This window comes from Pinus tabuliformis, chromosome 5_1 (genome assembly GCF_031772625.1).
Source record: "Pinus tabuliformis cultivar Carrire ecotype Pingquan chromosome 5_1, CPIR1, whole genome shotgun sequence".
NCBI lineage: Eukaryota > Viridiplantae > Streptophyta > Pinopsida > Pinales > Pinaceae > Pinus > Pinus tabuliformis.
In genome coordinates this window covers 990082903-990109347 of record NC_142305.1, presented here as the reverse complement: position 1 = coordinate 990109347, position 26445 = coordinate 990082903, and the positions used below count along the sequence as shown (strand labels likewise).

Genomic DNA, 26445 nt, shown 5'->3' with positions numbered 1-26445 from the left:
GGGTGGGGCTACAGGACACAACATTTCTACAATCTGGGCAACAATATGGGAAAAACCAGCTTCAATCTGTTTCGAATTCATCTATATTATCAAGAAAACCAAGAAATAAGACTAATCTTGGCTGTAAATTGGTTTTTAAAGATTTTTTTTGAGCAATTCCACACAATTTTGTATGAATCCATATGACGATAGCACTGGGCTGTATGATTGTTCTGTACAAATGCTGGAAATGGTGACTGAAAGCAATGGCTAAAAATTGCATATGATGGCTGAAAATAAAGTCTCACTTTTTCAAAAATCATTGTCCTTGCTTTGTAATTGAAAAATGAGACAATACCAGGTTTCAATGAAACTCTTTTGGCTCTTTGATGTGCTATGCTAGCAATCCCTCAATTCATCTCTGCTGGCAGCGACATCTAGGCTATGTTACCGGATCCGTCAAGGCTAATGGATGGATCAGCGGATCCCCGGATCAGAGACGGATTCGGATCCGGATCCGCAAAGATCCGTTCCGTCCAGCTCTTCTCAGGTAAAAAACGGTCAACGTCAACGCACACATTTGCAGCAAATGTCAAAACAAAATTCGAAAACAGAAAATTTAATCATCCAGACACAAGCCAATTAAGGAATGATAAGAAATGGATTAATGAATTGGCGTCTGCGAATAAACTTCCATTCGGTCCAGCGTCTCTCGGGTAAAAAACCGTCAAGGTCAATGCACAAATCTGCAGCAAATGTCAAAACAAAATTCCAAAACAGAAAATTTAATCATCCGCGCAAGCCAATTAAGGAATGATCAGAAACGGATTAATGAATCCACGTTCGCGAAAATAAACTAGGGAGTCTGCCCATTTATTATTTTATGTTATTTGACCATATTATAAGGTTTAATACAAAACATTATAAACCTTAAAGTTTAATGCAGGTTACGTGAAGTTCTTTTTTTTTCGGCACGAGGTTACGTGAAGTTTATTATCCACTCACATTTATTCAGATATTTTAAAGCTTATTTTGAAATTTAAAATCTAAATTTTTATTTACATATTTCTAAAGTTTAAAATCTAAATTTTTATTTAGATATTTTTAAAGTTTAAAAAGTAAGAAGTTATTTAGATATTATAAAGTTTAAAAATAATTTTTATTTTAATCAATTTTGAAGTTTTTTTTTCAAGTTTTAAAATTAAGTTTAATAATTTGCTTAATATAAATATTATAACTAATAATTAATGTTTAAATATATATAAATAATGTATTAATTCTATTATGATTAAATTAATAATTATTTTTAAAATATTATATTGGAGTTATATATTTAAAAATTCACATATAATTTTTTTTTTTAAATTTAATTAATGTTTAATTAATATTTATAAATGATATATTAAGTTTGAAATTATTTATATAATAATTATTTACTGTATGTAAAAATTATATATTTAAAAATTAGCCTATGTTTTTTTTTTATATAACTTTAAATTTTAAAATATTTTATATTTGCATGTACTTGCCGTTTCCTTGACGTTTCCGGATCCTAGTTTTTCAAAAAACTGGCGGATCCGTATCCGAATCCGAATCCGGATCCGAACCCTGGTAACTTAGCATCTAGGTCTTCATGGTTTCACAGATTTTGTAGCTTTAGTTGAGCTCTGATACCATATTATGGAAACTGAGCATATAAAAAACCAAGATAACTTGGAAGAGTTCTCTGTATGTGAAAGTTCTTTTATATAGAATTACAAGCAAGTTGAGTTAGTCCACTTTATGATTGTAGAATAGACCGAGAAACACAATAAAGTGAAATAATACATAAAAGCATAAAATAAATTAAAGTTGAATTGACTGTATGAATGCCTACGTCTAATATCTAATTGACCATTATAAGCCAATATTTACTTTAACATGGAGAATGCTAATAAATCCAACTAGCTGTAAGGAAGATCATAAACAAGACAGGGAAAAGGTGTATTTTGAGAAAGATGTGAAAATTATTCTTGTTTGGTTTGTCAATGGAGCCATCGATCATTGGTGAAGATGGTGGCATGTCAAGCCACCCACTAAAGTGCAACTCCACACAAGTGGACAATAAGTGGTTGGGCCAAGGGACAAGTCTTGGCCAACTTTCATGTAATAGTACCCTGCTGTTGTGGACACATAGCTGAATGGAAGTGCTAGTTGCAATGCTTCTATTGAGTTTAAAGGAAGCACTAACAAAAAGTTTTGATTGTTCAAAGTTTGGCCCCTGTCTAAGAAATATATCATTAAAAAATGAAAGAACTTATAGCCAAATGATTTTGCTTGAAGATTAGTGAGAAACACTATGTAGGACATGTTACCCACCATTTTGTGGGTGATATCACTAGGAGAAATTTTTTCTCCAAGATGGTCTTCATCCGGTAGCCAGCAGCCCCTTGCAGCCACCAACTAGCTTGTTGTGCTATTTCTCTGCGACTTGAGCCAACCATGTGGTCCCTCATCCATCTGCTATGATCGTATGTTTGAAGGTGGGCCTCCCGAAACTAAAGGTATGCCTTGTCATTTGGTAATTGAGTATTGTAGTTTGCTTATCATGGACACTTCTAGGCATGGATTAATGGGGGGATTCGGCAGAAAGAATGGGCTAGGTCCGTGCTCTTGTTCCCTAGACCCTTTTTGGATGTTAACCTTGGATTCTAGTCCCGTGGGATCTCTTTTATTGACCTTTTTGGTTTTAGGGATGGTACTTGATGGGAAACCTTGATTTTGGTTGCGTGGCCCCGCTCCCTCATCCACATATATTGCCCCCCTTGCCACTTGTTATGAACCCATTCATGATCTCTCCCACCTGGGTGCACATTCCTCCATTGGGTCCACATAGGCTTAGCTCTCCCCTTCCCCTTGTCCACACCTTGGGTCAGGCTTGGAATGATACCCCGGAAGGTTGATGCAGCTAAAACGAAAAGTACAAGCATAATTGGCCACACTCAACAAGAAATGTACCACAAAATGTAAAAGATGGCCTGGACAAACACATTTAGCACATGGGCAAATGCCAATACACGAGGTCTACACCATCATCATGGCCATCGCCTGGTTCCTATAGGCTCTATGAGCCTCCTTCATCATATAGGAACCCATGATTGTCTCAACCCTTGGTGGGCAATGAACCGCCCTACCTTAAAAGGGGGTATCCACTGCTATATCTCACACATTGTACTCTTACTCCATGAGCCTCGAGCAATTAATTAAAGAAAAATCATAAAAAGGAAAAGGGCATATAGAGAAGGGTGGAAAAATCAAGGCCAGGGCACCTCATGTACCATTATTGCTCCCTCCTATACATTATATACCTAAGTGTGGGCTTTCCTTTTACTAGCTACCCTTGTACCGCAGTATATGGCCTAGGGTTGCCCCTTTTCATTCCCTACTCCATTCATCTCTTTATCACATGCCGCCACCTTTTAAAGGATGTACCTTGGACATATTATCCCCTTTAGGAGTAGAAACTACCTAATGGGATACTTGGTTAACCCCATTTGGAGCTTGGAGACATTAGCACCTGCTGAAGCCCATTGAGAAGTCCCCACTTGTGGTCCATGGTTTGTAAGCTCTTTTACTCGATTTCCTTGATGACTTGTTGTACTGGAAGGCTAGGGGACAAATTGGATCTTATGCAGGATTGCAGGTGGTCTCCATCTTGGGTTTGGTCTCCCTATACAGGGTCCTAAACCTCTAGAGGGATACATTGGCACATGTAGGGTATGTGTTGAGAGCCATGGGTCTCCACAGTAGTAGACAACACTCCATGGATCCTCAGAGATGTTCAGAGATTGCTTAAGATTCACCTATTGGACGAGGAGGATTCACCTTGTTTACCTTTGCCCAGCGTGCCCCACAGTTGTACCCTGTACTTGGCAGATGGCCTAGGACTTGTATGCGGATGTGGCATCACTTACACCATCATCTGAATCCTTACAGATGGTCTACATGCATCTTTGACTTCCTTGGAGACCCATGAGTTCACTTATGTGCCCTCACAGCCATTGGGAGCACCACAGGTTCATTATGTGGAGAACAGGGGGCCAACCCCTTGTTCATTACTTTTGGAAGTCCAACTGATCATTTTGGCACTTATGGACTTCATCAGGCCTCTTAGAGAGCCCAACGACATGCATTATTGATTATTCAACCTCTTGGGAGCCATATTATTTTATATAGAGCTAGTTTGGTGGGCTTGTTACTGATAGATAGTTATTTGCACATTAGTTTAGTTGATGAGCTAATGTCGACTCAAATTAGGTAAAAACTCCTAACAAGTGTATAAATAGGAGAGACATGAATTCATTTGTATCATCACTTGGATTGGAACATTTTCTCTCTTAAAAATTTCACATTTCTTTCTTGGAGGACAAATTGGAGCATGGATGAATTTTGATGTTTGGATTGGATTTTCTTACCTTGGAGCTTCTTTATTGGCAAATGTATTGATGGTTGGATATATCCTCTTACATGTAAGTACAATTTTGATGCTATTTTCTTTTACTTTGTCACATATTATGATCATGGGAATTTCACTATTTTAAGGCTAATTGCTGCATGCATTTACTGCTTCATTGTGGAATTATGTTTCTATGTACCATATCTCTATGCATGGGCCATGTTTGTTGAACGAATTGTCCTAGAGATCGAAGTTATCTTGATAAGCCATCTTCATCTGCAAGCAAAGTATAAATCCTTTAAGATCACTTTCTTTTTCTGCCCTAACATTGGACGAAGTTTCCCTTAGAGCCTCCTTGAGCTAGAAACAGGATCCTTCTTCATAATTCTTCCTGACTCCATATCCCCAAAAGAATTAGGCACTGTTCCACCATAAGGTGATTAGCTTAAACCTTTTTCTTTACCTTTTTACCCTCTTTTCTAGGTTTAGCCAAGTTGGGTCACCTAGGGCAACACTTTCTTGACAAAGTAGCCATAGAAAAAGTTCGATATCCTAGCCTCTACTGCATTGGTGTGTCCTCAAGGTCTTGTCCAAATTTGAAGAAATTCCGACAGTGGGATTGTGAGATATCCCAAGCTATAGCTCTGAGATCAAACTTTGCCCCGGTGTTCCCTAGGCTAGTACCTCATAGGATCAATTTGACACCTCTAAGTGAAAACTCTTGTTTGATCCTCTCCCCTTCCTTGTCCTGGTTAAGATCATCCTTGGTTGCTAAACTCTCTCCCCTTAACCTAGGCTACTGGGTCCACTTGGTCCCGTGTGGTCCCATGCCTTCGAAAAGTTAATTCTTCAAGAACCACCTGGGAAACCAAGTTTAATAAGGATTTTAGGGATTGGGAAACTCCTTTGCAAGATAGATTCCTTAAACCTAGCCCTTATATCCTCACCTCCTTGTCCTAGAAAGCTTTGTACCTTGCTTGAAGAGCAAGCAAGCTCCATTCTTAACCCCTTCTAGGAAAAGGATCATTAAGGTCACCTCATATCTTTTTGTTGATTCATCCTTCACAAGTGACTTTCCATATACCAGGTCTCCTCCCATCGGTGAAAGTCCATAAAGAGTAGGGAGTCTTAGCTGAGGTGATGGAGGGCTAAGTCTCCATTGTTGCCCTTGATCTAGTAGTTGTTCCTTAAGGAGTCCCTTTTAGCCCCCCTGCTAGTTTGAGCGGTAGCAAGACATATATGCTAATACAAGAGGGTTTTAATCTGCTATCTTGGCACTTGAAACATGATGAAGATGTACAACGAGTAGGAATAAAGCAAGGGAAGTCTTCATCAAGAAAACCTTGGGAAAAGGCCATTTGGGGTATCTCTAGCAGTAATAATGGGCATAAAGCAACCTGACTCATTCAAAAAGCAAGTTTATATTAAGAATATTAGAGTCAGCTTTCTAGTCAACAATTGACTTATTCATAATTTAAAAGACTAGATGATTTGCATGCCCCATGATTATAGCTAGTCAAGAAATCCCTCCATGAGGGAAAACACCATTATAGTCAACTGTTTAAGTATCATAATTTTGTGACAAAATTGCATGCCCAAAATGTAGATGATTTTGTATTTTTCATAATCATATTCCACGAAGGAGCATTATCTTGTTGAGGGAAACACCATAAAGTTGAATAAATGATGAGAGGCTTTTTAGCTAGTATGCATATTAGAACAAAAGGCAAAGTGGGAGTTGATAAATCTCAGGCAAAGGTTAATGCGATTTGATGGGAAGGAGTAATATACACAAAGGTTTATGTTTACGACAAATTAAAGTAGTGTTAACTTACCAAGTAGTGAGGATCATTAGAAATAGAAAAACATGAATAATCACAATCTTGCCACTGAAAGAGAAAAATTAGATGGAAGATACACAGGGAGTACTCAACAAAATCTCAGTCATCTTCCAAACATTTGTGTTGGATTACCAATTACTTGTCTATGGAGCATATCACTGGGTAGAAAGCTCAAGAAACATTTCTCAATAGCTAACCATATTATCTTTTTTACCATCATATAGTGACAGGGAAGCAATTATTAAGGAGGTTCATCCTTTCCGACTTGTACATGATTCCTAGGATTAGTGAGTTGCTTAATGTATCTAATTACTTTTAAACTTATCTCTGAGTTACTGAATCTGACCCTCTGGGGTCCAGGATCCACAGATTTGATCCAGATCTGCCTAAACACGTCCGAGAACCGACACGTGGCGTATTTATGTTGGATGGAAACGGATCTTGAAATCTGGAAATGGATCCTGAAATTTGAAAACGAATCTCGTGTAACTTTTTCAGATTTCTAAGGTTTTTGCAATGCTGTTTTTACTTTGCAGACATTCGTTGTGTCTGCGGGAATTGCATTTGGGTCTCATGTTAATTAAAAAATTTCCATATACTAAGTGGTATAATGCTATGCTTCATAAGAAATGTTTCGAAACTTGCATTCATGTAACATTAAAAGAGGATAAGTGTAATTATGGTGACCCCAACCCCGGTACAAAAGCTTCCTTTGCAGAGGCGGAAGAAGGCTGCATATATTTTTATGGACATAACACTTTAGGTTGTTTACTATTTAGGGATTACAAAGTGTACAGTAACATCAATGTATATTGCAATTATGGAAAGGGTATTGAATGGGGACAGATAGTGATGATCGACAAAGGGGAGGCTATTTTGGAAGTTTGCAAAGAGATAATAACTGCATTTGCATAGTAAGTTTATACCATCAAATCCATATTGGTTTTCATTCTTACATAATGAATATGATGAGATTGTCATTTCTGTCCTCTTTAGAATAATGTCCTGGGTTAATACCAAACAAAGCTGCCCTCGCCCGTGTGACAACATGTTACCGTCTTTCTTATAACGATGTAAAGTACATAGTTCCACAGAGTTTTTGATTTTCTTCCCTGACGTTGCGGAGAGTGAACGGCAATAGACAAAAAACTGAGCGATTCATTGATAGAGTAACCTCGGAGGGACAACAAATAGCTTTATATTCTCCCGAATATTGGCATTTTTGTGCTCTTTGAACATATATGTATTTTTTAAATTATATTGCTTTTTATTTTTAATTTAGTTTTGACTTATAGATTGGAATTTTAAAATATTATTTTTCTCAATTTTGATTAATTAATTTAAAATTTAAAATGATATAAAATTTATTAAAATTTTAAATATAAATATATATAATTTTAAATTTAGTTTTGTCTTGATAATATTAAAATATAGGTGTGTGGGTGTAAACTAATGATGGTGTTTTATGAATGCAAACTTAAAAAACAACAATTTGTTAATTTGAAGAGATAATTAAAGATGAACTTGAATATATGGTAAAAGCACAAAATGTATGAAAATGATTTAGCTTTAATATATATAAAAATGTATCAATATATAATTTTATTTACAAAAATTGAGTGTAACTATGAGAAATTTGAATTTTACTTATAGTATTTGTTTTTTCATGCAAATATAATGCATATATATTATATTCCCATCGATGCTAACTTTGAGTACGTAAGCAAAGGAATTCTGCTACAAAACTTTTAGAATTGTAGAGAATACCTCAATCACATTTTTCAAATTTATAATTTCAACTTTATATATTTTATAAAATTATGATAGCCATTATATCTTTGAAATTGCTTGGACTTCTATTAGTAAAAGGTTCTTAAAGTTATCAAACAATTTGCAGGTCTCACTCTATACTAGTGCATAATATAATTTTTTTAAATGATTAAGACCAAAAAAAGGTTATAGAGAAGTAATTGAGGTATGCATTTTAACATTTTGATATGTCAAGTCAAAAATATATTAAGAAGTATATATTTTGTGTCTATTATTAATATTATTATATTTTTTGTACTTGACGTATCAAGATCCTGGATTTTCAAAAAACTAGCGAATCCGGATCCGTATCCGTATCCGAATCCTGGTAACTTCAACTTATCTAGGGTTTGGATAATTATTAAATTTGGGTTCATCTATAGTATATGTCAAAATATGCATTTGACACCCATGAAGGTTATTGTGAATTTCAAGTGTTTCATCTTAACAACGATTCTATTATGGAGAAATGAAGCACATACCATAATGTCAAGGAAGACAACAGTAGAAAGGTCATGGAGGAAGCATTTATAATCATGGTAGGAAATGGAATTGTGGAACATTGATATAATTTGGTTTAACACAAAATGTCAAATACCCAGTGCTGTAGAAAGGTCACGATGTCCCTACAAATGGGTGTGTTGCATTCTCCAACATGTAATTTGAATGTGTAACAATCATTTTAATGTAGAGGTGTGAAAAGGGACATCCAAAATCTTGTTATGTGATACATGCTAGAGACAAGAAAATGAGCATACAACACTAGATTTAATATGGCAATTGTTGTTGAAATGATAAAAAGATCATGGATTGTTAGTGAACATTTCATCATCCAGTTGTTGCGTGAAAATCAACCATGGGAATGTCACTATCTGAATCAGAGTCATCTGCATTTTCCTAGTCATGCTCATTGGCACGCCAACCAACTGGAGTTGTGCCTCATCAGGACCCTCCTCATTTTCTTGCGCATCATCCTCTAGATCAACATCCCACAATGTTGTTGGTCTTCAAATACTCAGGTTTCTTCCTATGTTCAAGATGAAGGACACTGTGCACAACAACTAACTTATCCACTCTTTTGAAGGAAATTCTGTTTCTCTTGATAGAATGGATGAAGCTACATGTGGAACCAATTCCACTCCGCTGTAGAGGAACTGCAAATATGAGACAATAAGCAAATAGCAAGAAGCAAATAGCAAGATGTCTGAGCTGTGGAGCTTCAACCCCATACATCCTCCACCTATCAATCAGGTCATCCTGGCCTAGATCTATGTGATCTTCTCGAGCATTGGGCTTGTTGAAGAGGCTGCTAAGACCTGCAAATTGAACAAATTGTCTCTGAAGTTTGCCCCTTCCTCATTATACATCTTGGCATTTGCATTTGAAAACCGTTCTTTACCTCAGGATCATCAATGCAAGGAATTCATCTAGGCAATTTGTAACGTAAATACCAAAAGTATGCATTTGCAACAAGTTATCAAGACTTGATTAAAAGGGGCCCAGTGTGAAGGCATCATTGAAAAACATATATAATTTTATTCTAGAAACGTCTGTCCTTACTTGTACCATGAGGATGATTTTAAGCAAGCAGGGCTTGTGATGATTCACATTTGAATCTTTTATCATTACTGATATTGTGTTCACCTTGGTATATAACTAGCATTACCATCATTGGTTAATGACTGGCATGCCTGTCTGGCTGAAAAGCCAATGGATGGTCAAGTAACACCATGTGATTCTTATATTTTCCAGTTCTAATTATAAACATAGTTGTGTGGAACTTTATTCACCTTGATATATTGGGCATCTTGAAGTATCTATGCATAGGAGAGCATTGAATTATCTTCAAGAACATCAAATTTAGTGGCAGAGAAAGTACTTTGTTTCTTTGTTTATTCTTATCTGCCATTGCATACTTTAGCTTGTTATGTGGTAGACAATTGAATGCCCAATTCCTTGCCCGTCTATCTTTTCATTTCTTCCCCGGGACTCTCATTTCACATTAAAAGACCAAAAACTGAGGTTTATTGTAAATGACTTAGTGGATGTATCCTTTGTTGAGTTGATGTTGCTTGCGGGTTTCAGCCAAGGGAAGAGGGATGGTGCTGACTATGCAAGAATGCTCAATAATTAATTTGGTATATTTATATTACATTGTATTGTATGAGTTGGATCTGACATTATTACAGATTGTAAGATCAAGTTGTGATTTCAACTTTAAAGGATTTCAATTTCAATCTTTTTTTATTTTTTTGGTCAGTTAACTTGTGAAAAGATCAACCTGGCAAGAGTCATTCCTGGCAACGATGAAGTGTTTCCTTCTCCAGATCATCCACAATTCCAGGACATTTTATACAGCAACGAGTTTAATCATAATGTAAGACTAGCATAAATTGATAAGAACTGAGAAATCATTTGTTATGGATGGAGGGGAAAATGGAGTTATTGACCCTAGTTTTCAGGTTAGAAAAATTGCTTGAAAGAGATCAGGAATTCTGCTAGCTCCAGAGGAAATTTTTGAAACTTATTGACCTCAGCTGATTTTGGAGGGGCAGTGCACCCTGGTCTGGCATATTCGTCCTCGAATGATTGACTTGTTCCTGGTTGAACAGCTTCTGTCAACATAACAGATTCTGACTGCAGAGGGGCCTTAGAAGGAGGTGTTTCTAAGCTCATTTACATGGTCAAGGTAGAGTGTAGCTTACACCAGTGATTGACAGGGCATAATCGCATCTGGCGTTTTGAAGGCTTTAGGAAATGCTCTTTAGGGATAATTAGGGCTGTTTTTGAAAGTAGTTTCTCTGGTTTGTTTTTGGTATATTGTGTAAACCTCTTGAACCAGTGGTGAATCTGCCTTTTGTACTCAGTTTTTAGTTAATAAAAAGTTATTGTTGCAGCAACTTTGCCAAAGATGAGTCCAGACAGTTTAGCCCTTGAGGAGATAAATGGTAGTGTATCTCTGATTCTCCAGTGCTCTCGCCCAATGATTGTTGTCTACTTCCAGTTTTTTCATTGAGGTGAAAATATGCCTTGAGTAAGATTGCTTTTATGCTTCCTACAGATTTGAGTATGGTGATATTTATAATTCACTGAGATCTGCTAATTAAGATTCCGTGCATGTAGCATATATCCACATCTTGTATTATTACTCCAACATACTCTAATCATGAATGTATAGATAAAACATTCAGAGAGAACAAAACCAAGTTAATATCCCCTTTTGTTCTCGAAGGTTTTACTTTCATGTTTTATGACATTCTTATTTGGTTATTGCTTGATTTGCAGATGGCAAAGTTGGATTTGAATGTTGAAGATGAGAAGAAACTCGTTGATACCATCTTTTGGAGTGCCATGGATTCACTTTCTGATGATGACAAGAAGTTACCACAGGTGAGCATTTTTGATGGAGTTTTTTTGCAGAACATGATATTATTTAAAATTTTAAAGCACATTGTTCGCATCTTATGCTAAGGATACTTGGAGAAGAAGATAACTTGTGATATTTTGCTTGGCATGACTTATAAAACTTTGTTTCATAAGCTTTGATTTGACTCAAATGCAAATATTATAGGATAACAAACCAATGGAACTATGAAAATGGACTTAATATTTGGAATTATTGGGTCTGTAAATAGATTGTAAAAACAGGGTTTAAACTCAAGGAATGCCCTTATAATGCAATGATACTGATAATGGTGGCATGTGCCTGCATTATAGTTACTCTTCTAGGGTATATATTTCACAGGCCCTTGTAGTAGAAATTTATTGTTCAGAGTCACAATAAGCAGGATTTGCCTAGGATGGAAATGAAATTATTTTAATGATGGTATCCAAGTCTAAAAGGGACCTTTCTTGATTAATCCTAGCTCAATTTAGTACATTAATGTCTAACAATCTTTGCTTTTACTTGTTCTTTTAATCTGTTCACATTTGTAGAACCAAATTCCTAATTGTGTGGTTTTATTTACTTTGCTTTGTAGGTTTCTCATATTTTACCCTTACTTCAACGAGGCATAGGTGTGCATCATTCTGGTCTGCTTCCTATCCTTAAGGAAGTAATTGAGATACTCTTTCAAGAAGGATTAATCAAGGTGGGTGCTAGAGTGCTTGGTCCTATGAGCTTTATTAATATGTTTATTTCACTAAAGGAAATTGTGGAAGTGAAATCTTTGTAAATGGTAATGTGCTAGGCTTTCATTTCTTGTAGAAAGATTGGTTATCCATTTCTTTTCTGTAATTTAAGATGATCTTAATAAAAACATGTGTAGTTTCTTCTACATGAGTACTGAGCTTTTTTACCCTCTGGAATTCTGCTATTACAGCCTTGTGTCAGACCGCATTTCAATTCTACTGTTTATTGCAAGTCTAGGTGCTAAAACATGGTTGATCCTAATGTGTAAAAATAGATTTAAAAATGCAATCCAATCTTTTACTGTGTCTGGGCTCTAAATGGTGACCAAAATGGTTTTCTATAGTATTTTTGTTTGTAGTTACAAATGCCAACAACCTTCCCGTCATGTTTCTAGTCTTGTTCAACCTAAAACATTATCATCTGTATTAAAAGCTTAATAAGACAACTAAGTGTGAGTCACATGGAGGGATTTCTTCATTGAACTTTCCTTATGGGCTATCTCTTTCTCTTCTATACCCTCTTAAGTTCTTATAACTTCCTTTACCACAACCTTGGGGTGCACAAGTATTTAACTCTTTCTTAAACCCACACACAGACCTGTAACTTACCTTTTCATGCTGTCAAAAGTTAAAACAAATATGAAGTTAAAAAAAGGGATTGATGGAACTTAGTCCCTACATGCCCAGTGGACGTAGTTCTTGTATGCGTTATAATTGTAATTTACACTCACTTTATTTTTCCTGTGTCATTGTACATAATTCATAGAGGGCTTGGCCACATTTGATCACCCTAAAAAATACATATGTTTTAATCTTAACCTTAGGAGAGGAATTTAAAGTTGATGGCTTTCTGCCAATTTCGTACTTCTATTTTGCAGTGTACTGTATGTGTACATTGTGGTAATCCTTTCTCTTAGTTTCATACATTCTCTCGTTGTTTCTTGTATGTGGGGATCTTCATGCAGCATTTTTATGGACAATTCTGTCTCAGCCCCCCATATCAATTGATACGAGAGCCTCAAGATTAGGGCTTTTTAAGGACTCCAAAATTCTGGCCCCCTTATGGATTTTCTGCCTACTTTGGTGTAGTAACCTATGTCAATTCTGCCCTATGGTTTCTTAGGATTCTAGGGCTTTTAGCAAAACTTTTCCTTGATCGAATTAAAAATTACTCTTCCTTTGACGGCACAACTTCTCAATACAATGAATATATAGATTCCATACAGTAACAATTCAATGTCAATATTCAGTAAGCAATGTCAATGCTCAGCAAACCCCAATTCGACCATACAATAAGTTCATGTCCTTAACAACAGTACAGTAAATCCACTTAGTGGAAATTAATCAATGCACATATAATATAGTTGTATATAGCGGAGAAAATAAAACAGAATTGATTGAACACACAGAGGTACCCTAACCAGATGATTGTCCATAATCAGGAAAAAATTATGGATAAACAGCTTAAAATGCTGCCTTTGCGTCACCTATTCCAACGTCTGATGACCTCAGGTCTGTCGAAAAGTGCGAGTCCTATTTCTCAATGTTCCACCAAGACTCTAGTGCGGGGAGACGCACAGGGGGGGACGTGTGGGAGTACCCTCAAATTTTAGGGAAATTTGGGGGGTGTGGGGGAATGTCAGGGTATATATATATATATATGGGACGTGTGGGAGTACCCTCAAATTTTAGGGCAATTTCGGGGGTGCGGGGGAACGTCAGGGTATATATATATATAACTCAAGTTCATATTCAATAATGAAAGCATAAATAGACTAAGTAATACATTGATCCACACAAAATTTAAATTCATAATTGAATTAAATAATGACATAAATTGATCCATCCTCGTCATTCATTTTGATACATACATCATTCATATGACATACTCATAATTCATCCATACCATGAGATTCAATAATAAAATTCAATAATGAAATATTCAAATACATTGATCCATATCATTCATCATTCTATAATCTACATTGATTTAAAAATGAAATTCATCATTCTAGAAGAGCTCGCGGCAGGCAAGAGAGTAGAGCTTGACGGCGGGAAAGAGAGAACAACTTGACGGTGGCAAGAGAGCACTCAACAAAGCTTAACGATGGGCAAGATAATTTGGGAAATGAATAGGTAAGTTAACCTAGGTAAGTTTTAACTTTTTAATTTTTAGTTTTGTTTTAACTTTTGTATTTTTTAAAGTTTTTCAATACATGAATTTTCCATTTATTATTATTATATATGAAGTGTTATTAAACAAATTCGAGGGTAGACACCGAGAAGCACCCCTTTTGGGGAGTTGCATCCCCCACACTGGGGAAACGCACCCCCTGTGTCTCCCCAGGACTCTCCAAAACATACCCCTAGACGCCCCCCCGTCTCGGGTGCGAGGGGTGTGTGCACCCGACCCTGGGGGACGCGTCCCCGTGGAACACTCTATTTCTGTTGTAGGATCCGTGCTTCAAAGAAGTTTAGAGCTTCTGAAAGGAACTCGCACATGCCACAGAGCTTGCACAAAAGACACCTATCCCACATAATGGTATCCAATATGTGCAAAAGACTATGATTGCACTTCAAAAGAGATTCTCTTGCTCTCACATTCAACACAGATTTCATACAAAATTTGTATCTTCCATAGGAAGGGCATCTGCCCCACACATAAGCTTATGATTGCACTGGGAAGGTCTCTCCTAACCTCACATTTACACAGATTAAGCACAAGGAACGTTACCTCCACATAAAAGGGTATTTGATCTACCCAAAATTACTAGAAACTCAGATTCTTTGCCACAATGCTACTATAGCAATTGCGATGCCCATACATTAATCCAAGTAATTCGACTATCCATAAAATTGGTAATAGGCCATAAAATTCATCTGTCCCTCCTTACTAGCCTTCACTACTTCAAACGCCAAATCTTAGTGTTCAAAACCTCAAACATAATTGATCCCTGTTGTGCCAGAACAAAAAAAAACAAATAAAAGACAGAGAAAGCTTCTTTTTATCAACTAGGGTGGAATCTTTCACCATTGAAATTGACAAAGAAAAAGGGGTCTTAGAACTCTCAGAGCGAATGCTCAAGAAACTAATGAGATAATCCACACTGATGCTCCAATTGATCTCAACCCTCTCCTATTTATAGATTTTCCATGGGTTCCAACAAGGTGAGGAGTTGTGTGTGCAACTCCTAATTTACCCCAACCAATCCAATTTTTACCCAATATTGCCCGAACATAGGAAAAGTTGGGTTTTAACTTTTTACCCCTTTAACAAGACTCTAGCCTATGTGGTTGGATAGGCTATTGCGTCCTCCATAATCCCTCAATTTGGAGAGGACATTACATTTGGATTCTCTGTCTAGCTGGACCAAAAAGGCACTTGGAATATGGCACGAAATATTTCTTGTCCATGTTTTTTTGATTTTTTAAAGGTCAAGCCTACAAAACCCAAATCCAACCTCCTTAATGCACTTAAAATGGTTTGTTTTAGGTGAGAAACAACAAATTCTAAGGTTTGGAGGGGTCATATAGAGAAGAAAAGGCAAGGTGAGGTTCCCACAACCCTCACCCTGCTTTAAAGAAAATAAAACATTTTACATTGTGCATTTATTGAGAACACCCCTCATAGGGGCATTATAGAGTATCCCCAAGTAACAAATGACCCTTTTGTAGGCGATGTTCTAGTTAATCACCCAACATTTGGGGACATGAATTACATGAGTGGTGGAAATCCCAATGAAGTGTCCAAGTCCAAGGTTGTGTGCGGAGCATATAGGATGCATCCCCAACACTCAAAAACATGTCCCTGTGGAACACAAATTACCACGCAAAAAAAAGGCCTACAATAGACCCATGCACTACCACAACCCAATATTCCCATTGGTATCCTCATTGCCTAATAACCTTTCAAGTTCTTTGTATATGATCAAGAAAGTTATTATAATTGATTCAAATTAAGGAGTGTTGGGAATCCAAACCCCAACAAATGAAGACATTGATGTTGTGCTGGCTTATTGGCAACAAGAACTAGATGGTTTGTAGAAGATATAACAATTCAAATAGATCAACCTCAAGCTGCCTAGGAAATTTTAGTGGAGGATTCAACTGAACAAAGTTAAAAGTATGAAGAGTGGCATTTTTCTTGCATAACCTTCACATATTTCATACAAGCAATTAAGTTTTAATATTCTCAATAGAGTCCAAAGGTGAAATACTATTGACATGGAGATGATCTTGTAAAGCATCTCAAATATTTGAAGAATCTCTTGAGAGATCATGTAAAGGAGAAGATGAAATCTTCTTGACATGATTAGGCAACACACCATGTACTTGATGGTTAGCTCCTTTTGATGGACAACAAATGCAGATATTTTGGGGGCAGCTCAAGGTTCACATTTTATGTGGTTTTGGGAGCCTTATTGGTTAGCAATAAAATGGGGAATTGGGTCTGATTTGAATATCCCATTTTTCCAAGCTAGTCCAATGCAAATATGAAGCAATTTGGTTGGTTGGACCTAAAGAAGAGCTGTCACCTGATATGTTGGGAGGAATGATTGAAGGTTTTGCATATATATGGTATTATGAGCAGGAAAAGCTTTGACAAGTAATTGGCAATTAGTTAATGGAAAATAGCCAAAGGCAACTTTGTAGGAAGTCCTGAATAAACTAAAGAAATTTGATGAAAGCGGAGCAACAACAAGTGATAAAAAATCCAAGCAACAATCGAATATACCAAAGAAAAAATTGGCGAAAGGGAGGTAGAGACACAAGTAACCAACAAGACAAAACTTGCAATGACCAAAATATTCAAGATAATGAAGATCAACATTGTTGTAGATGTTGAGAAATCTAGGGATTAGGATTAGAAGATTTCTCTTGTAATGATAACTGCTTGTGAATGCTTTTTACTTATTTAGATTAGGATCTTCTATTTACTTAGATTATTATAGTGTGTTTCCTCATCAAACAACTACCAAAGCATAAACAATAAAGAGACAAGAGACACGGAATGTAGGCGATTAGCAAGGGCCAAGACCTCTTCAACTTGAGAGGAAAACCCAAACGAATTCTTCTTCTTATAGAGACTTCAATTGACAAATACCAAGACCATGGCCCTTGACACAACAACCACTTCAAGTCCAAGTCACAAGCCTTCTTGATTCAACTTCTTCTTCCTTGAGTCAATGATAGTCAAACTTCTTCCTTCTCCCACTAGCTCGAATATCCTTCAGATTTCAGTCCCTTGGATCAGATCTACAACTTTCAGCCCTTCTTCAGAAACCCTAGTTTCAGTGCTTGAGAGAGAATTTGTTCCTCAATTTTCTTCACTTGAGATGGAGACTCTTCTTCCTCAACATGACTTGAGAATCCACTTGATTTCTTCCTAACTCTGCCCTCTCAATATGATTGTGATGTCTCGGTCCTTTTTGCAGTAGACAGTACTATATTCTCGCACATGTGAATGTGTTAGCCCAAAAACAAATCAGAAAATGAACTCAATGATGCTCCTTTCTTCGCTCGGTGATAAGACCTTTCTTGAGATCTTCACACTTCTATTCCTTAATTTCTGCTTGTCCGATTTGTATTCTTAAGTGGAGGCCGAGATGCCCTATATATAGAGATCTTGATCCTTGAAATAGGCCGACTTGGACTTGTCATTCTGGAAACATCTTGATCTCTTTTGGATGCCGACATGAGGGAGAGCTTGTGACAAGGTCTTGGAGGGTTTGTGACACAATTAACTTTGCTTTTTACAATGTATAATATGCCCAAATGGGTCTTCATATTTTGACATTGACTCGATAGACTTGATGACATGATGAACAACCCTAACGGCTCACAATGGGAACCTTAACTATAAAATAAAATTCCTTGATCATGAAACCCATGATTCAAGTATTACAAAATTAATTTATTTTTCTTCTTTACATCAATTACATAAAATAACAATTACACGTCATTATGAACACTGAACCTAGTTACACTTTTCAACACTCCCTCTTAATTAGGGAGGTATTCATAATCCATACTAGGTACTTGGACATTCTCAATTTGAAGAATTCTCATAAGAAGAGTTAGATTGGCAACCCATCTGTATAGCATCATATCGACCAACATTGTCATCTAGCAAGGCCTTGACAAACAACTCTATCTCCCCACAAGATTAGAGTTCAATGCTGCCGAGACCATTGATGTATAGACACCTGCATCATTGTCTCTCTCGGAACATACCCTACCGGGGTTCTCAGAGTGTGTTCCATCTGGACTATTCTTATCTTGGATTCCTAGTCTTCAAAGAATATAGGTCCTCTACGACTACTCTTATCTTGGATGCCCTAACCAGTGTGGAAAAAGTCTGCAAAAAATCCCGATTTAATCCTAAAAACGCGATTTTTAGAACTAAATGATTTAATCCCCCGACTTTTTGGCGACTTTTTCACAAAGGAAAAAATCGCGATTTTTTCCTTAAATCGGGAGTCGACCCAAAAAGTCTTCCTCCCTTCCCAGGCCGCGGATAAAGAGGCTGCAAAGGTGAAAAAACTATAAATTGAAGCTTCCATCCATGCATTTTCAAGTTATTGCATTGTATTGTTTGTCATACTTCTTGCGAGCATAGTAGTCTCATTTGTAATCTGTTAGTTTTGAGGTTAAGATATGTTTTTGTTTTCCAAGGAAAAATAAATCTTTATACTTCATATTTCTAGTTAGAAAGCAAAGTATACATTGGCTAAACCTCCAGGCTTTCAGTGATCCAGACTCTAACAGCCACTGCCCCTTCAAAAGATTACAAAGGTACCAAAAGGACAGGCATACAATAGTCTTCCGTAGAAAGAACCCCACACCATCAAAAACATTGTTACAGTTGTTGAATGCTTCCAGGAGAAACAACAAAGAGGAGGTCATGAAGATCAAATAGCAACAACCTGTCCAAAAAAAACAAAACCAGTGCCTCAAAAAAGAACCCATTTTTCAGACAGGAACAAAGTACCTGTGAAATCTTGTGACAACAAAGATCCTTCCTGCAATGAGAGCACGTTTTGAAAGGGAATCTTCTTTAGTGGTGAATTCCCTGTAAATGTGGGGAAAGGTTATGTATCAGAAGTGGATTTTACCTCCAAGAGTTTTTGAATAATAGATGCCAAGGCTAGGTTAATAATCTGACATCTGCTGTTTTCTCAGAAAATAAGCAGCTTGGATTTACTCACTGTTAATTTTCATTGAACCTACCACCTGACACCTTATTACCCAAGCAGATTACAATCTACTGAATAAATGCATGACTTATTTCTTAATACAATTAGCGGAAACAAAAATTAAAAGGGGAAGGGGATCTGAGTGACTGATTTCTTGATTACTTTTAGATGACTCATGATATACATTTATTATATTTTTTGTTGATATTTTGACTCTTGAGAGTTGAGACTCGGACAAGACTCAAAATTCAGTAGTTGATTCACTATTTTGATATGTGATGTAGCATTAGACTTCATATACATATTATATATTAGCTTTATTTACATGTTTATGTGGAAATGCATTTATTTGATGTTGTGGATACTCTAGATGTTAAAAAAAAAAAAATGAATAATTTTGTGTTTTTTTAATTTTGCCGACTTTTTCAAAAAACTCCCGACTTTGACAAGTTTTTCAACTTTTGGACCCTTGCCGAATTAATCCCAACTTCGACTTTTTCCACATTGGCCCTAACTCATCCTCAAAGAGTATCAAATGCCAAATGTTTACCCAATCCTCCATTCCGTCTTCCCAAGTGAAGACAAGAATGATCTGTCTACCTCTCCCTCTAAACTTAGGGAGGACATACCCATTCCACTAAGGGAATGTACCCAAGCTGCCTCTTAACAAGGGACTTGACCAAACTCCCTCTTGACCAGGGACTTGCTTTTAGCAGCTCTTTAGGTGGAGATCATGGGACAACCAGCTGCTTGTAGAACTCCTTCCTTTGATGTCATGAATTTCTTCTTTGTCATAGAGTCTACATCTTTTGGGACTTCTTCATAGGGCACAGACCATCCATCACTTTCATCCATGAGTCATGTCATCATTTCTTCCATTGGAAAGTGATCCATTAGTCCATATCTGGCCTTCCTTTATGCCATGCTGCCTTCTTCATATCATGTTTTCTTAAGGACCTTTCATCCTACCACATGATTGTCAGTTGTAGAAGACTTCCACAATTCTTCCCTTAGCAGCCCTGCATAAGCCCATCTAGATATCATTAAAAAATAAGAATTAAATCAAAATTACCTTTGTGATGGTATTTCATCATGACATCTTTCAGTTTGCATAGGCATACGACATACATATTGACACATCTCCAAAAGATATACACTGTCAAGGGTCTCCTTCTTTTTCAGACTTCATTAGGGTCTTCATATCTTTCATGGAGATATCTTAGTCAAATCTTTTAGTCCTTGGATGTTGATTTCCTCTCCCATAGTTGCATATTTCATGATCTTCCTTTCTTTCTTCATACATTTCTTTTCCCGAAGTTCCAGTCAGAGTTCCTCCAATTTTCGTCAACCACCTCATATTTCATATGAGGACATATTATGTTGATTTTATCTAGTCGATGTGTGACCCATGCCTTCCCGCATCCTTTCAAAGGAAGAGATCCTTCACCCCTGTGAGCATCACCCGATGCAATGAGTGCTAAGTGAACTATTCAAAAATCATGAGAAATTAGTCAGTTACGACTACCTCTCATGGAAATGGTCATACGTTTGAATGACTTAACGCAGTTGAATCCCAAAAATGATATCTAATGAAGAGATCCTTCCTTTCATCATGGGCTTAAGGTAGAGCATTCATTCATGTTACCTGCAACCATGTGACATGACTCCATTTTTATCAAATACAAGCATACATACCTCATTTTTCCTTTAGGTCATTTAGATTCCCTTCAACAACTTCCTTGATTGAAAGACCTTCAATTCTTTGATCTGCTTCACTTCTTTTGACATCATTACAACATCCCATGAATTCCCACAAGTTGGAATTCTTGATGAAACACTTGCTTCCTTTTAGTCGGTGAACCTTCCAATGAAGATTCCAACAGAGGATCTTGAGTATCCTCATTCAACAAATGTTTTCCTTTTGATTGATGTATGATGTGATTTGTACTAGATGACTTTTTCCTTTTCTCATAAGTACCATTTATGCTTCTAATGAGGTTACCAAGAGCTATATCCTTCCATAGGTGATTGCCACAGACTTCTATCTTTCATGCTTCTCTATGATGATTTCACGAGCTCTTGCTTTCAATGCTTCTATGATGCCATGATGCATCCTATCATGCTCCTTAGTGACTCATGATGGCCATATCTTACAACAGAAAACTTGAAAAGAACTAGGTGAGGAAGACTATCTCAATCATAGTAGAGATCTTTTACTTCCTCTTTCTTGGACTTCTTCTTTTCAACTTCCTCCACTTCTTCGGTGATATGGGCTTCTTCTCTACCTCTTTTGTTATTGTCCTTCTTGAGCTTAGGACAATCTCTCTTGTAATGCCCATATTCTTGACATCCATAGCATTGAATCTTAGCCATGTTCTTCTTCTTTTTTCTGAGGACCAAATTTCCCAAAATTTCATTTTCTCTTTGCCACAACAACATATGCTTGATTTTGCTCATTTGATCCTACATTAGTTTTTGCCTTCAGCTTGGTTTCTTCAATCTTGCATAGTGACCATAGATCTTGGAATGGAGTAGCTTCTTTCTTCCCATAAATGCTTGAAGTAAAGTTACCCCACTCCTCTGGTAGTGCATTTAGTACCACGATGGTCATCTCCTTGAAAATGGCGATATTATCGCCCAATTATTACGTGATATATTTTTTTTTTTCAAAAAATCGTGAAATAATTGCGATAACTTGAAATTATCGTGATTATTACGAAAAATCGCGATTTTTTGGGAAAAAATCTTGAATTTTTGGGAAAAAAATCTTGAATTTTTTGGGAAAAAATCTTGAATTATTTGGGAAAAAAATCTTGAATTTTTTGGGAAAAAATCTTGAATTTTTTGTTTGTTTGTTTGTTTGTTATTTCTTTAATAATTTTGTCGATTTTTTGACAAGGAGGAAGAGGAGGAGGAGGAGCAACAAGAGGAGGAGGTGACACAACCTACCCAGGCTACCCCTGTCACCAGTGGAGGACGTGGTGTGCCTCTTGTAGCTCCTAGTTCTTCAGCTTCTAGAGCACAATAGAGTCCACTGCCAACTCCATCGACATCTACATCGAGGGAAAGCTATTGCATTTTCTCGCAAGAGGGGCAAAGGAAATCCGTGGGGGATATGAGATACATTATTATATTTTTTGTTGATATTTTGAGGTTGAGTTGGGACTCAGGAGTCAGCACTGACTATTCAGGACATGATTCATTGTTATGTGTGATGTAGCACTAGAAATGATATTACACATCTTATATATTAGTTCTTTTATCATATTTATGTGTCAATGTATTTATTTTATGTTGTAGATGCTTTATAGATTAAAAAAATTGAAAAAAATGAATATTTTTATATTTTACGATTTTTTCCCGATTTTTATGATTTTTTCCTATTCTTCCCGATTTTTTCCCTCTTTGATATTATCCCGATAAAAATTACTACAACATTGGTTTCGTGTTTAGATACATATGGGATGAGGGGATCCTTGATTGATTCTATGAGAACTCTTTGAGCCCTTACTTCCCCTTTCATAAACTTTGCAAGTGCTTGAGCATCTTCTCTCGATGGTTTGGTGATTGAGCCTTTGACATATTCCATGACCTCATTTTCAATGAGACTCAGATCTGTCCTCTTCTCCCATGCAAGAAAGTTTGAAGCCCCAACCAATTTGTTGCTTTCATTGCAAAAAGACATTTTGACAGATTCATATGTAGACATAAATATACTTACTCATGAAGATGCTTCTTCCACTTGTTGACTCCATGAATTTGATGATGATATAGATAATAAAGAACTTCTCCTTGATGAAGATAGTTCTCTTCAAGAATGATCCTTGACTCCAAAAAGAGGGAGATCACTTTAGATCCTTTGATGGTGATGTTCTTTGTTGATGATGATCAATGTTGACTTCTTGATGATGTCTTAATGCTTCTTGGATGATCTTCTTCAATGGTGAGGACCTTGCTTCAACGAAAGGGAAATTTCCTTCGAACTTTTTTAAGATGATGACAACGTCCTTGATCATTCTTCTCTTGAATGAATAGTTTGCAGGATACTTTGATTTGTAGGTCTCTTCAACTTGATTAGGGTCTTTGTGGTCTTTTGAGGATCCCAAGGCTTCCTTTGGTGTAGACTTCTTCTTCGATTTTGACACTTTGTAGATCTGGACTTTGCTTTGATGTCCTTTGAGATTTGATCCCTGAGTGCTTGTGTGTCCCTTGATGAGATGCCCTTTCCTTGATTTGTCAGGTTAGCTGTGATTCCATGTTGAGAAATCTAGGGCATTAGGATTAGAAGATTTCTCTTGTAATGATAACTGCTTGTGAATGCTTTTTACTTCTTTAAATCAGGATCTTTGTTGATTTGGGGTAGCATCAGATGTGCTCTAGCCACGAAATTTGGTGGAGAGGTTGGGGCACATGAGATCTCCAATACCCAGAAAGGGTTTGGGAAGATTCTAAACAAATCAGGAGATATTAAAATAATTAATATTTTTAATGGAGTCCTTAAGTCTAAACTTAGGGAAAATAAAATATTAATGTGTATTAATATGAATCTGTGTTAGAGTGGTCTAAAAGACATGGATCAAGCCAAATCTAATCTTAGTCATTGATTAGGGACTTAATCTCGGCCGTTGAATCGTCAACAGGAGAAGTATAAGAGGAGGCTTGAGGGTCACTTGGAGAGTACACCAGAGTGATCAGTCATTCTATTTTCTAGAGTGGGGTTTGCTAAGAGAGATAGAATCAGTGATCGAAGAGCAGCTGAGGGGCATTGAGTACACAGAGACAGAGAGGCAGAGATAGTGTCGGGATAGCAGCAGAGCAGCCAAAGAGAGATGCAGGAGCAGCCAGTGCTCACGCAGGGCCACACTGAGGTAGCTAAGTGCTGCGCAGAGCACTAGAGGGGCCGGCGTAGCTGACACTGAGGCTCAGAGAGCTGACGCAGGGCCTCCTGAGGCTGACACAGGCCAGGATAGGTTGACGCAGGGCCTCCCGGGGCTTGAGGGTCACTTGGAGAGTACACCAGATTGATCAGTCATTCTATTCTCTAGAGCGGGGTTTGCTAAGAGAGATAGAATCAGTGATCGAAGAGCAATTGAGGTGCATTGAGTACAGAGAGACAGAGAGGTAGAGATAGTGTCGGGATAGCAGCATAGCAGCCAAAGAGAGATGCAGGAGCAGCCAGTGCTCACGCAGGGCCACATAGAGGCAGCTAAGTGCTGTGCAGAGCACTAGAGAGGCCGGCGTAGCTGACACTGAGGCTCAGAGAGCTGACGCAGGGCCTCCCGAGGCTGACACAGGCCAAGATAGGCTGACGCAGGGCCTCCCGGGGCTGACACAGGCCAAGATAGGCTGACGCAGGGCCAGTGCTGGGCTAGGAGAGGTTGATGCAGGGCCAGCACTGGGCTAGGAGAGGTTGACGCAGTCCAGATTGGGCAGACGCTGGGGTTTCTGGGGCAGATTGGTGCTAAGTAGCTGCCGGAAGGATTATCTGGGGTTTCAGCCAATAGATTTGTCAGAAACTGAGAGGTATTACTGCTAAGGAAATTCTCTGTTGGGTAGGCCAGTTTCGACACCTAGATTGTACTCTGATATTGCTTAATAAGAAAACCCTCAGATAGCTGCACCGGTTTTCCCACATTGGGTTTTTCCGGGGACATTAGTCCAAAAATAATGGTGTCATATGGTGTGTTTGTTCTTGTTTTTTTTAGTTTCCGATTTGTAATATGTTGAGCATGCACTAGTGTTTATTTTCAGTATTTACATTGTAAATAACTTGTTAAGGAAAATAACAAGTAGGTAGGAATAAATCAGATAAAGTGCATGGAGGGTTTCTAACTAAGTAAACTTAGAAACTTCAACATGGTATTAGAGCGTGATTACAGGGCATAGGAGGACTAAAAGACATCAGCTGAGCAGAGCAATAGCAGCAAAAAACGGCTGTCCCAAGGTGACAAAAGCTGTTTCTAGCAACGCAAAAGCTAAGGAGTGTGACGCAGAGCCAGCTAGGGCCACACAGAGGAAGTCAGGAGCTGCGCAGAGCCTTAGAGAGGCCAGCATTGTTGACGCAGAGCGCTGACATAGGGCATCCCAGGGCTGATGCTGACCCATCAAGGGTGACGCAGGGCCAGCATGAGGTAGAGAGGGGCTGACACAGTTCACATAGAGGCAGTTGCTGGGGTCTAGAAGGCTGCAGGAATATTGCAGAGTAGAGCTGGTGAGGTATTGTAGTTAGAGTAGTACCTGACAGAGCAGGGCCAGAGGAGTTGTTACCGAGGGTTTCTAGCCGAGGAACCCGTTTCAGAGTGCAGCTGCACAAGGCAATCAGAGTAGGGTGCATCTCGACAAGCGGCAGAAAGATTTCCAGGAGGGAAATCAGGACTCAGAGGGAGTCCAGACGGGAAGTAGAGACTCAGAGGAGTTGAACAAAGAACTTCTAGGAGGGAAGTAGAGGAGCATCATGGCACTACACGGGGTAAGAGACCAGGATAGACTGGACGGAGCATCGAACTTTGCAGTCTGGAAGGCCAAAATATTATCCGTGCTTGACAGGAATTGCATCAAGAACTTCGCCTTGAAGGTAATAGTTGTCCCAGTCGACCCCAGTGATGATGATAGGTACGAGGAGGCGATGGCGAGGGCCAAGTGCATTATCCTTGACTGGGTCAAGGATCATGTGGTACTTCATATAGCCGAGAAGGAAATGACATTTGAGATGTGGGAGGCTCTCAAGAAGCTCTACCAGCATACTTCTGTGCAGAGAAGAACTCTGGTCGAGAATCAGATGAGGTCATATCATATGAAGAAGGGACAATCGATTGACACCTTCCTCGAAGGACTGAATGAGATTCGAGATCAGTGGACTGCTATAGGGGCGACATCGGATCAGGAGCTAATGGTGAGGACAACCCTGAATGCTGTCTCATAAAACTGGGAAATGTTTGTCTAGAGTATACTGGGCAGAGAAACACTTCCACCTTGGGACGAGATGTGGGCAACTCTTCGCCAGGAAGAGATTAGACAACAGTCAAAGACAGCTAGCAGCAGCAAGGGGATCAAA

At 37.9% G+C, this 26445-nt stretch overlaps 1 protein-coding gene across 3 annotated transcripts in view; it reads left to right on the top strand.

Annotated features, from left to right (window-relative positions):
* The window catches only part of MTR4 (RNA helicase, ATP-dependent, SK12/DOB1 protein), a 330317-nt gene that overhangs the window by 90808 nt on the left and 213064 nt on the right, over nucleotides 1-26445 (top strand). For all 3 annotated transcript variants that reach the window (XR_016260991.1, XR_016260990.1, XM_089433314.1), the window contains exons 5-6: nucleotides 11350-11454; nucleotides 12045-12155. Coding sequence is in view for 1 of the 3 variants with exons in the window: in XM_089433314.1 (XP_089289440.1) it covers nucleotides 11350-11454; nucleotides 12045-12155 (216 nt within the window). In the remaining 2 variants the exon portion in view is untranslated. The remainder of the gene's footprint in view (nucleotides 1-11349; nucleotides 11455-12044; nucleotides 12156-26445) is intronic.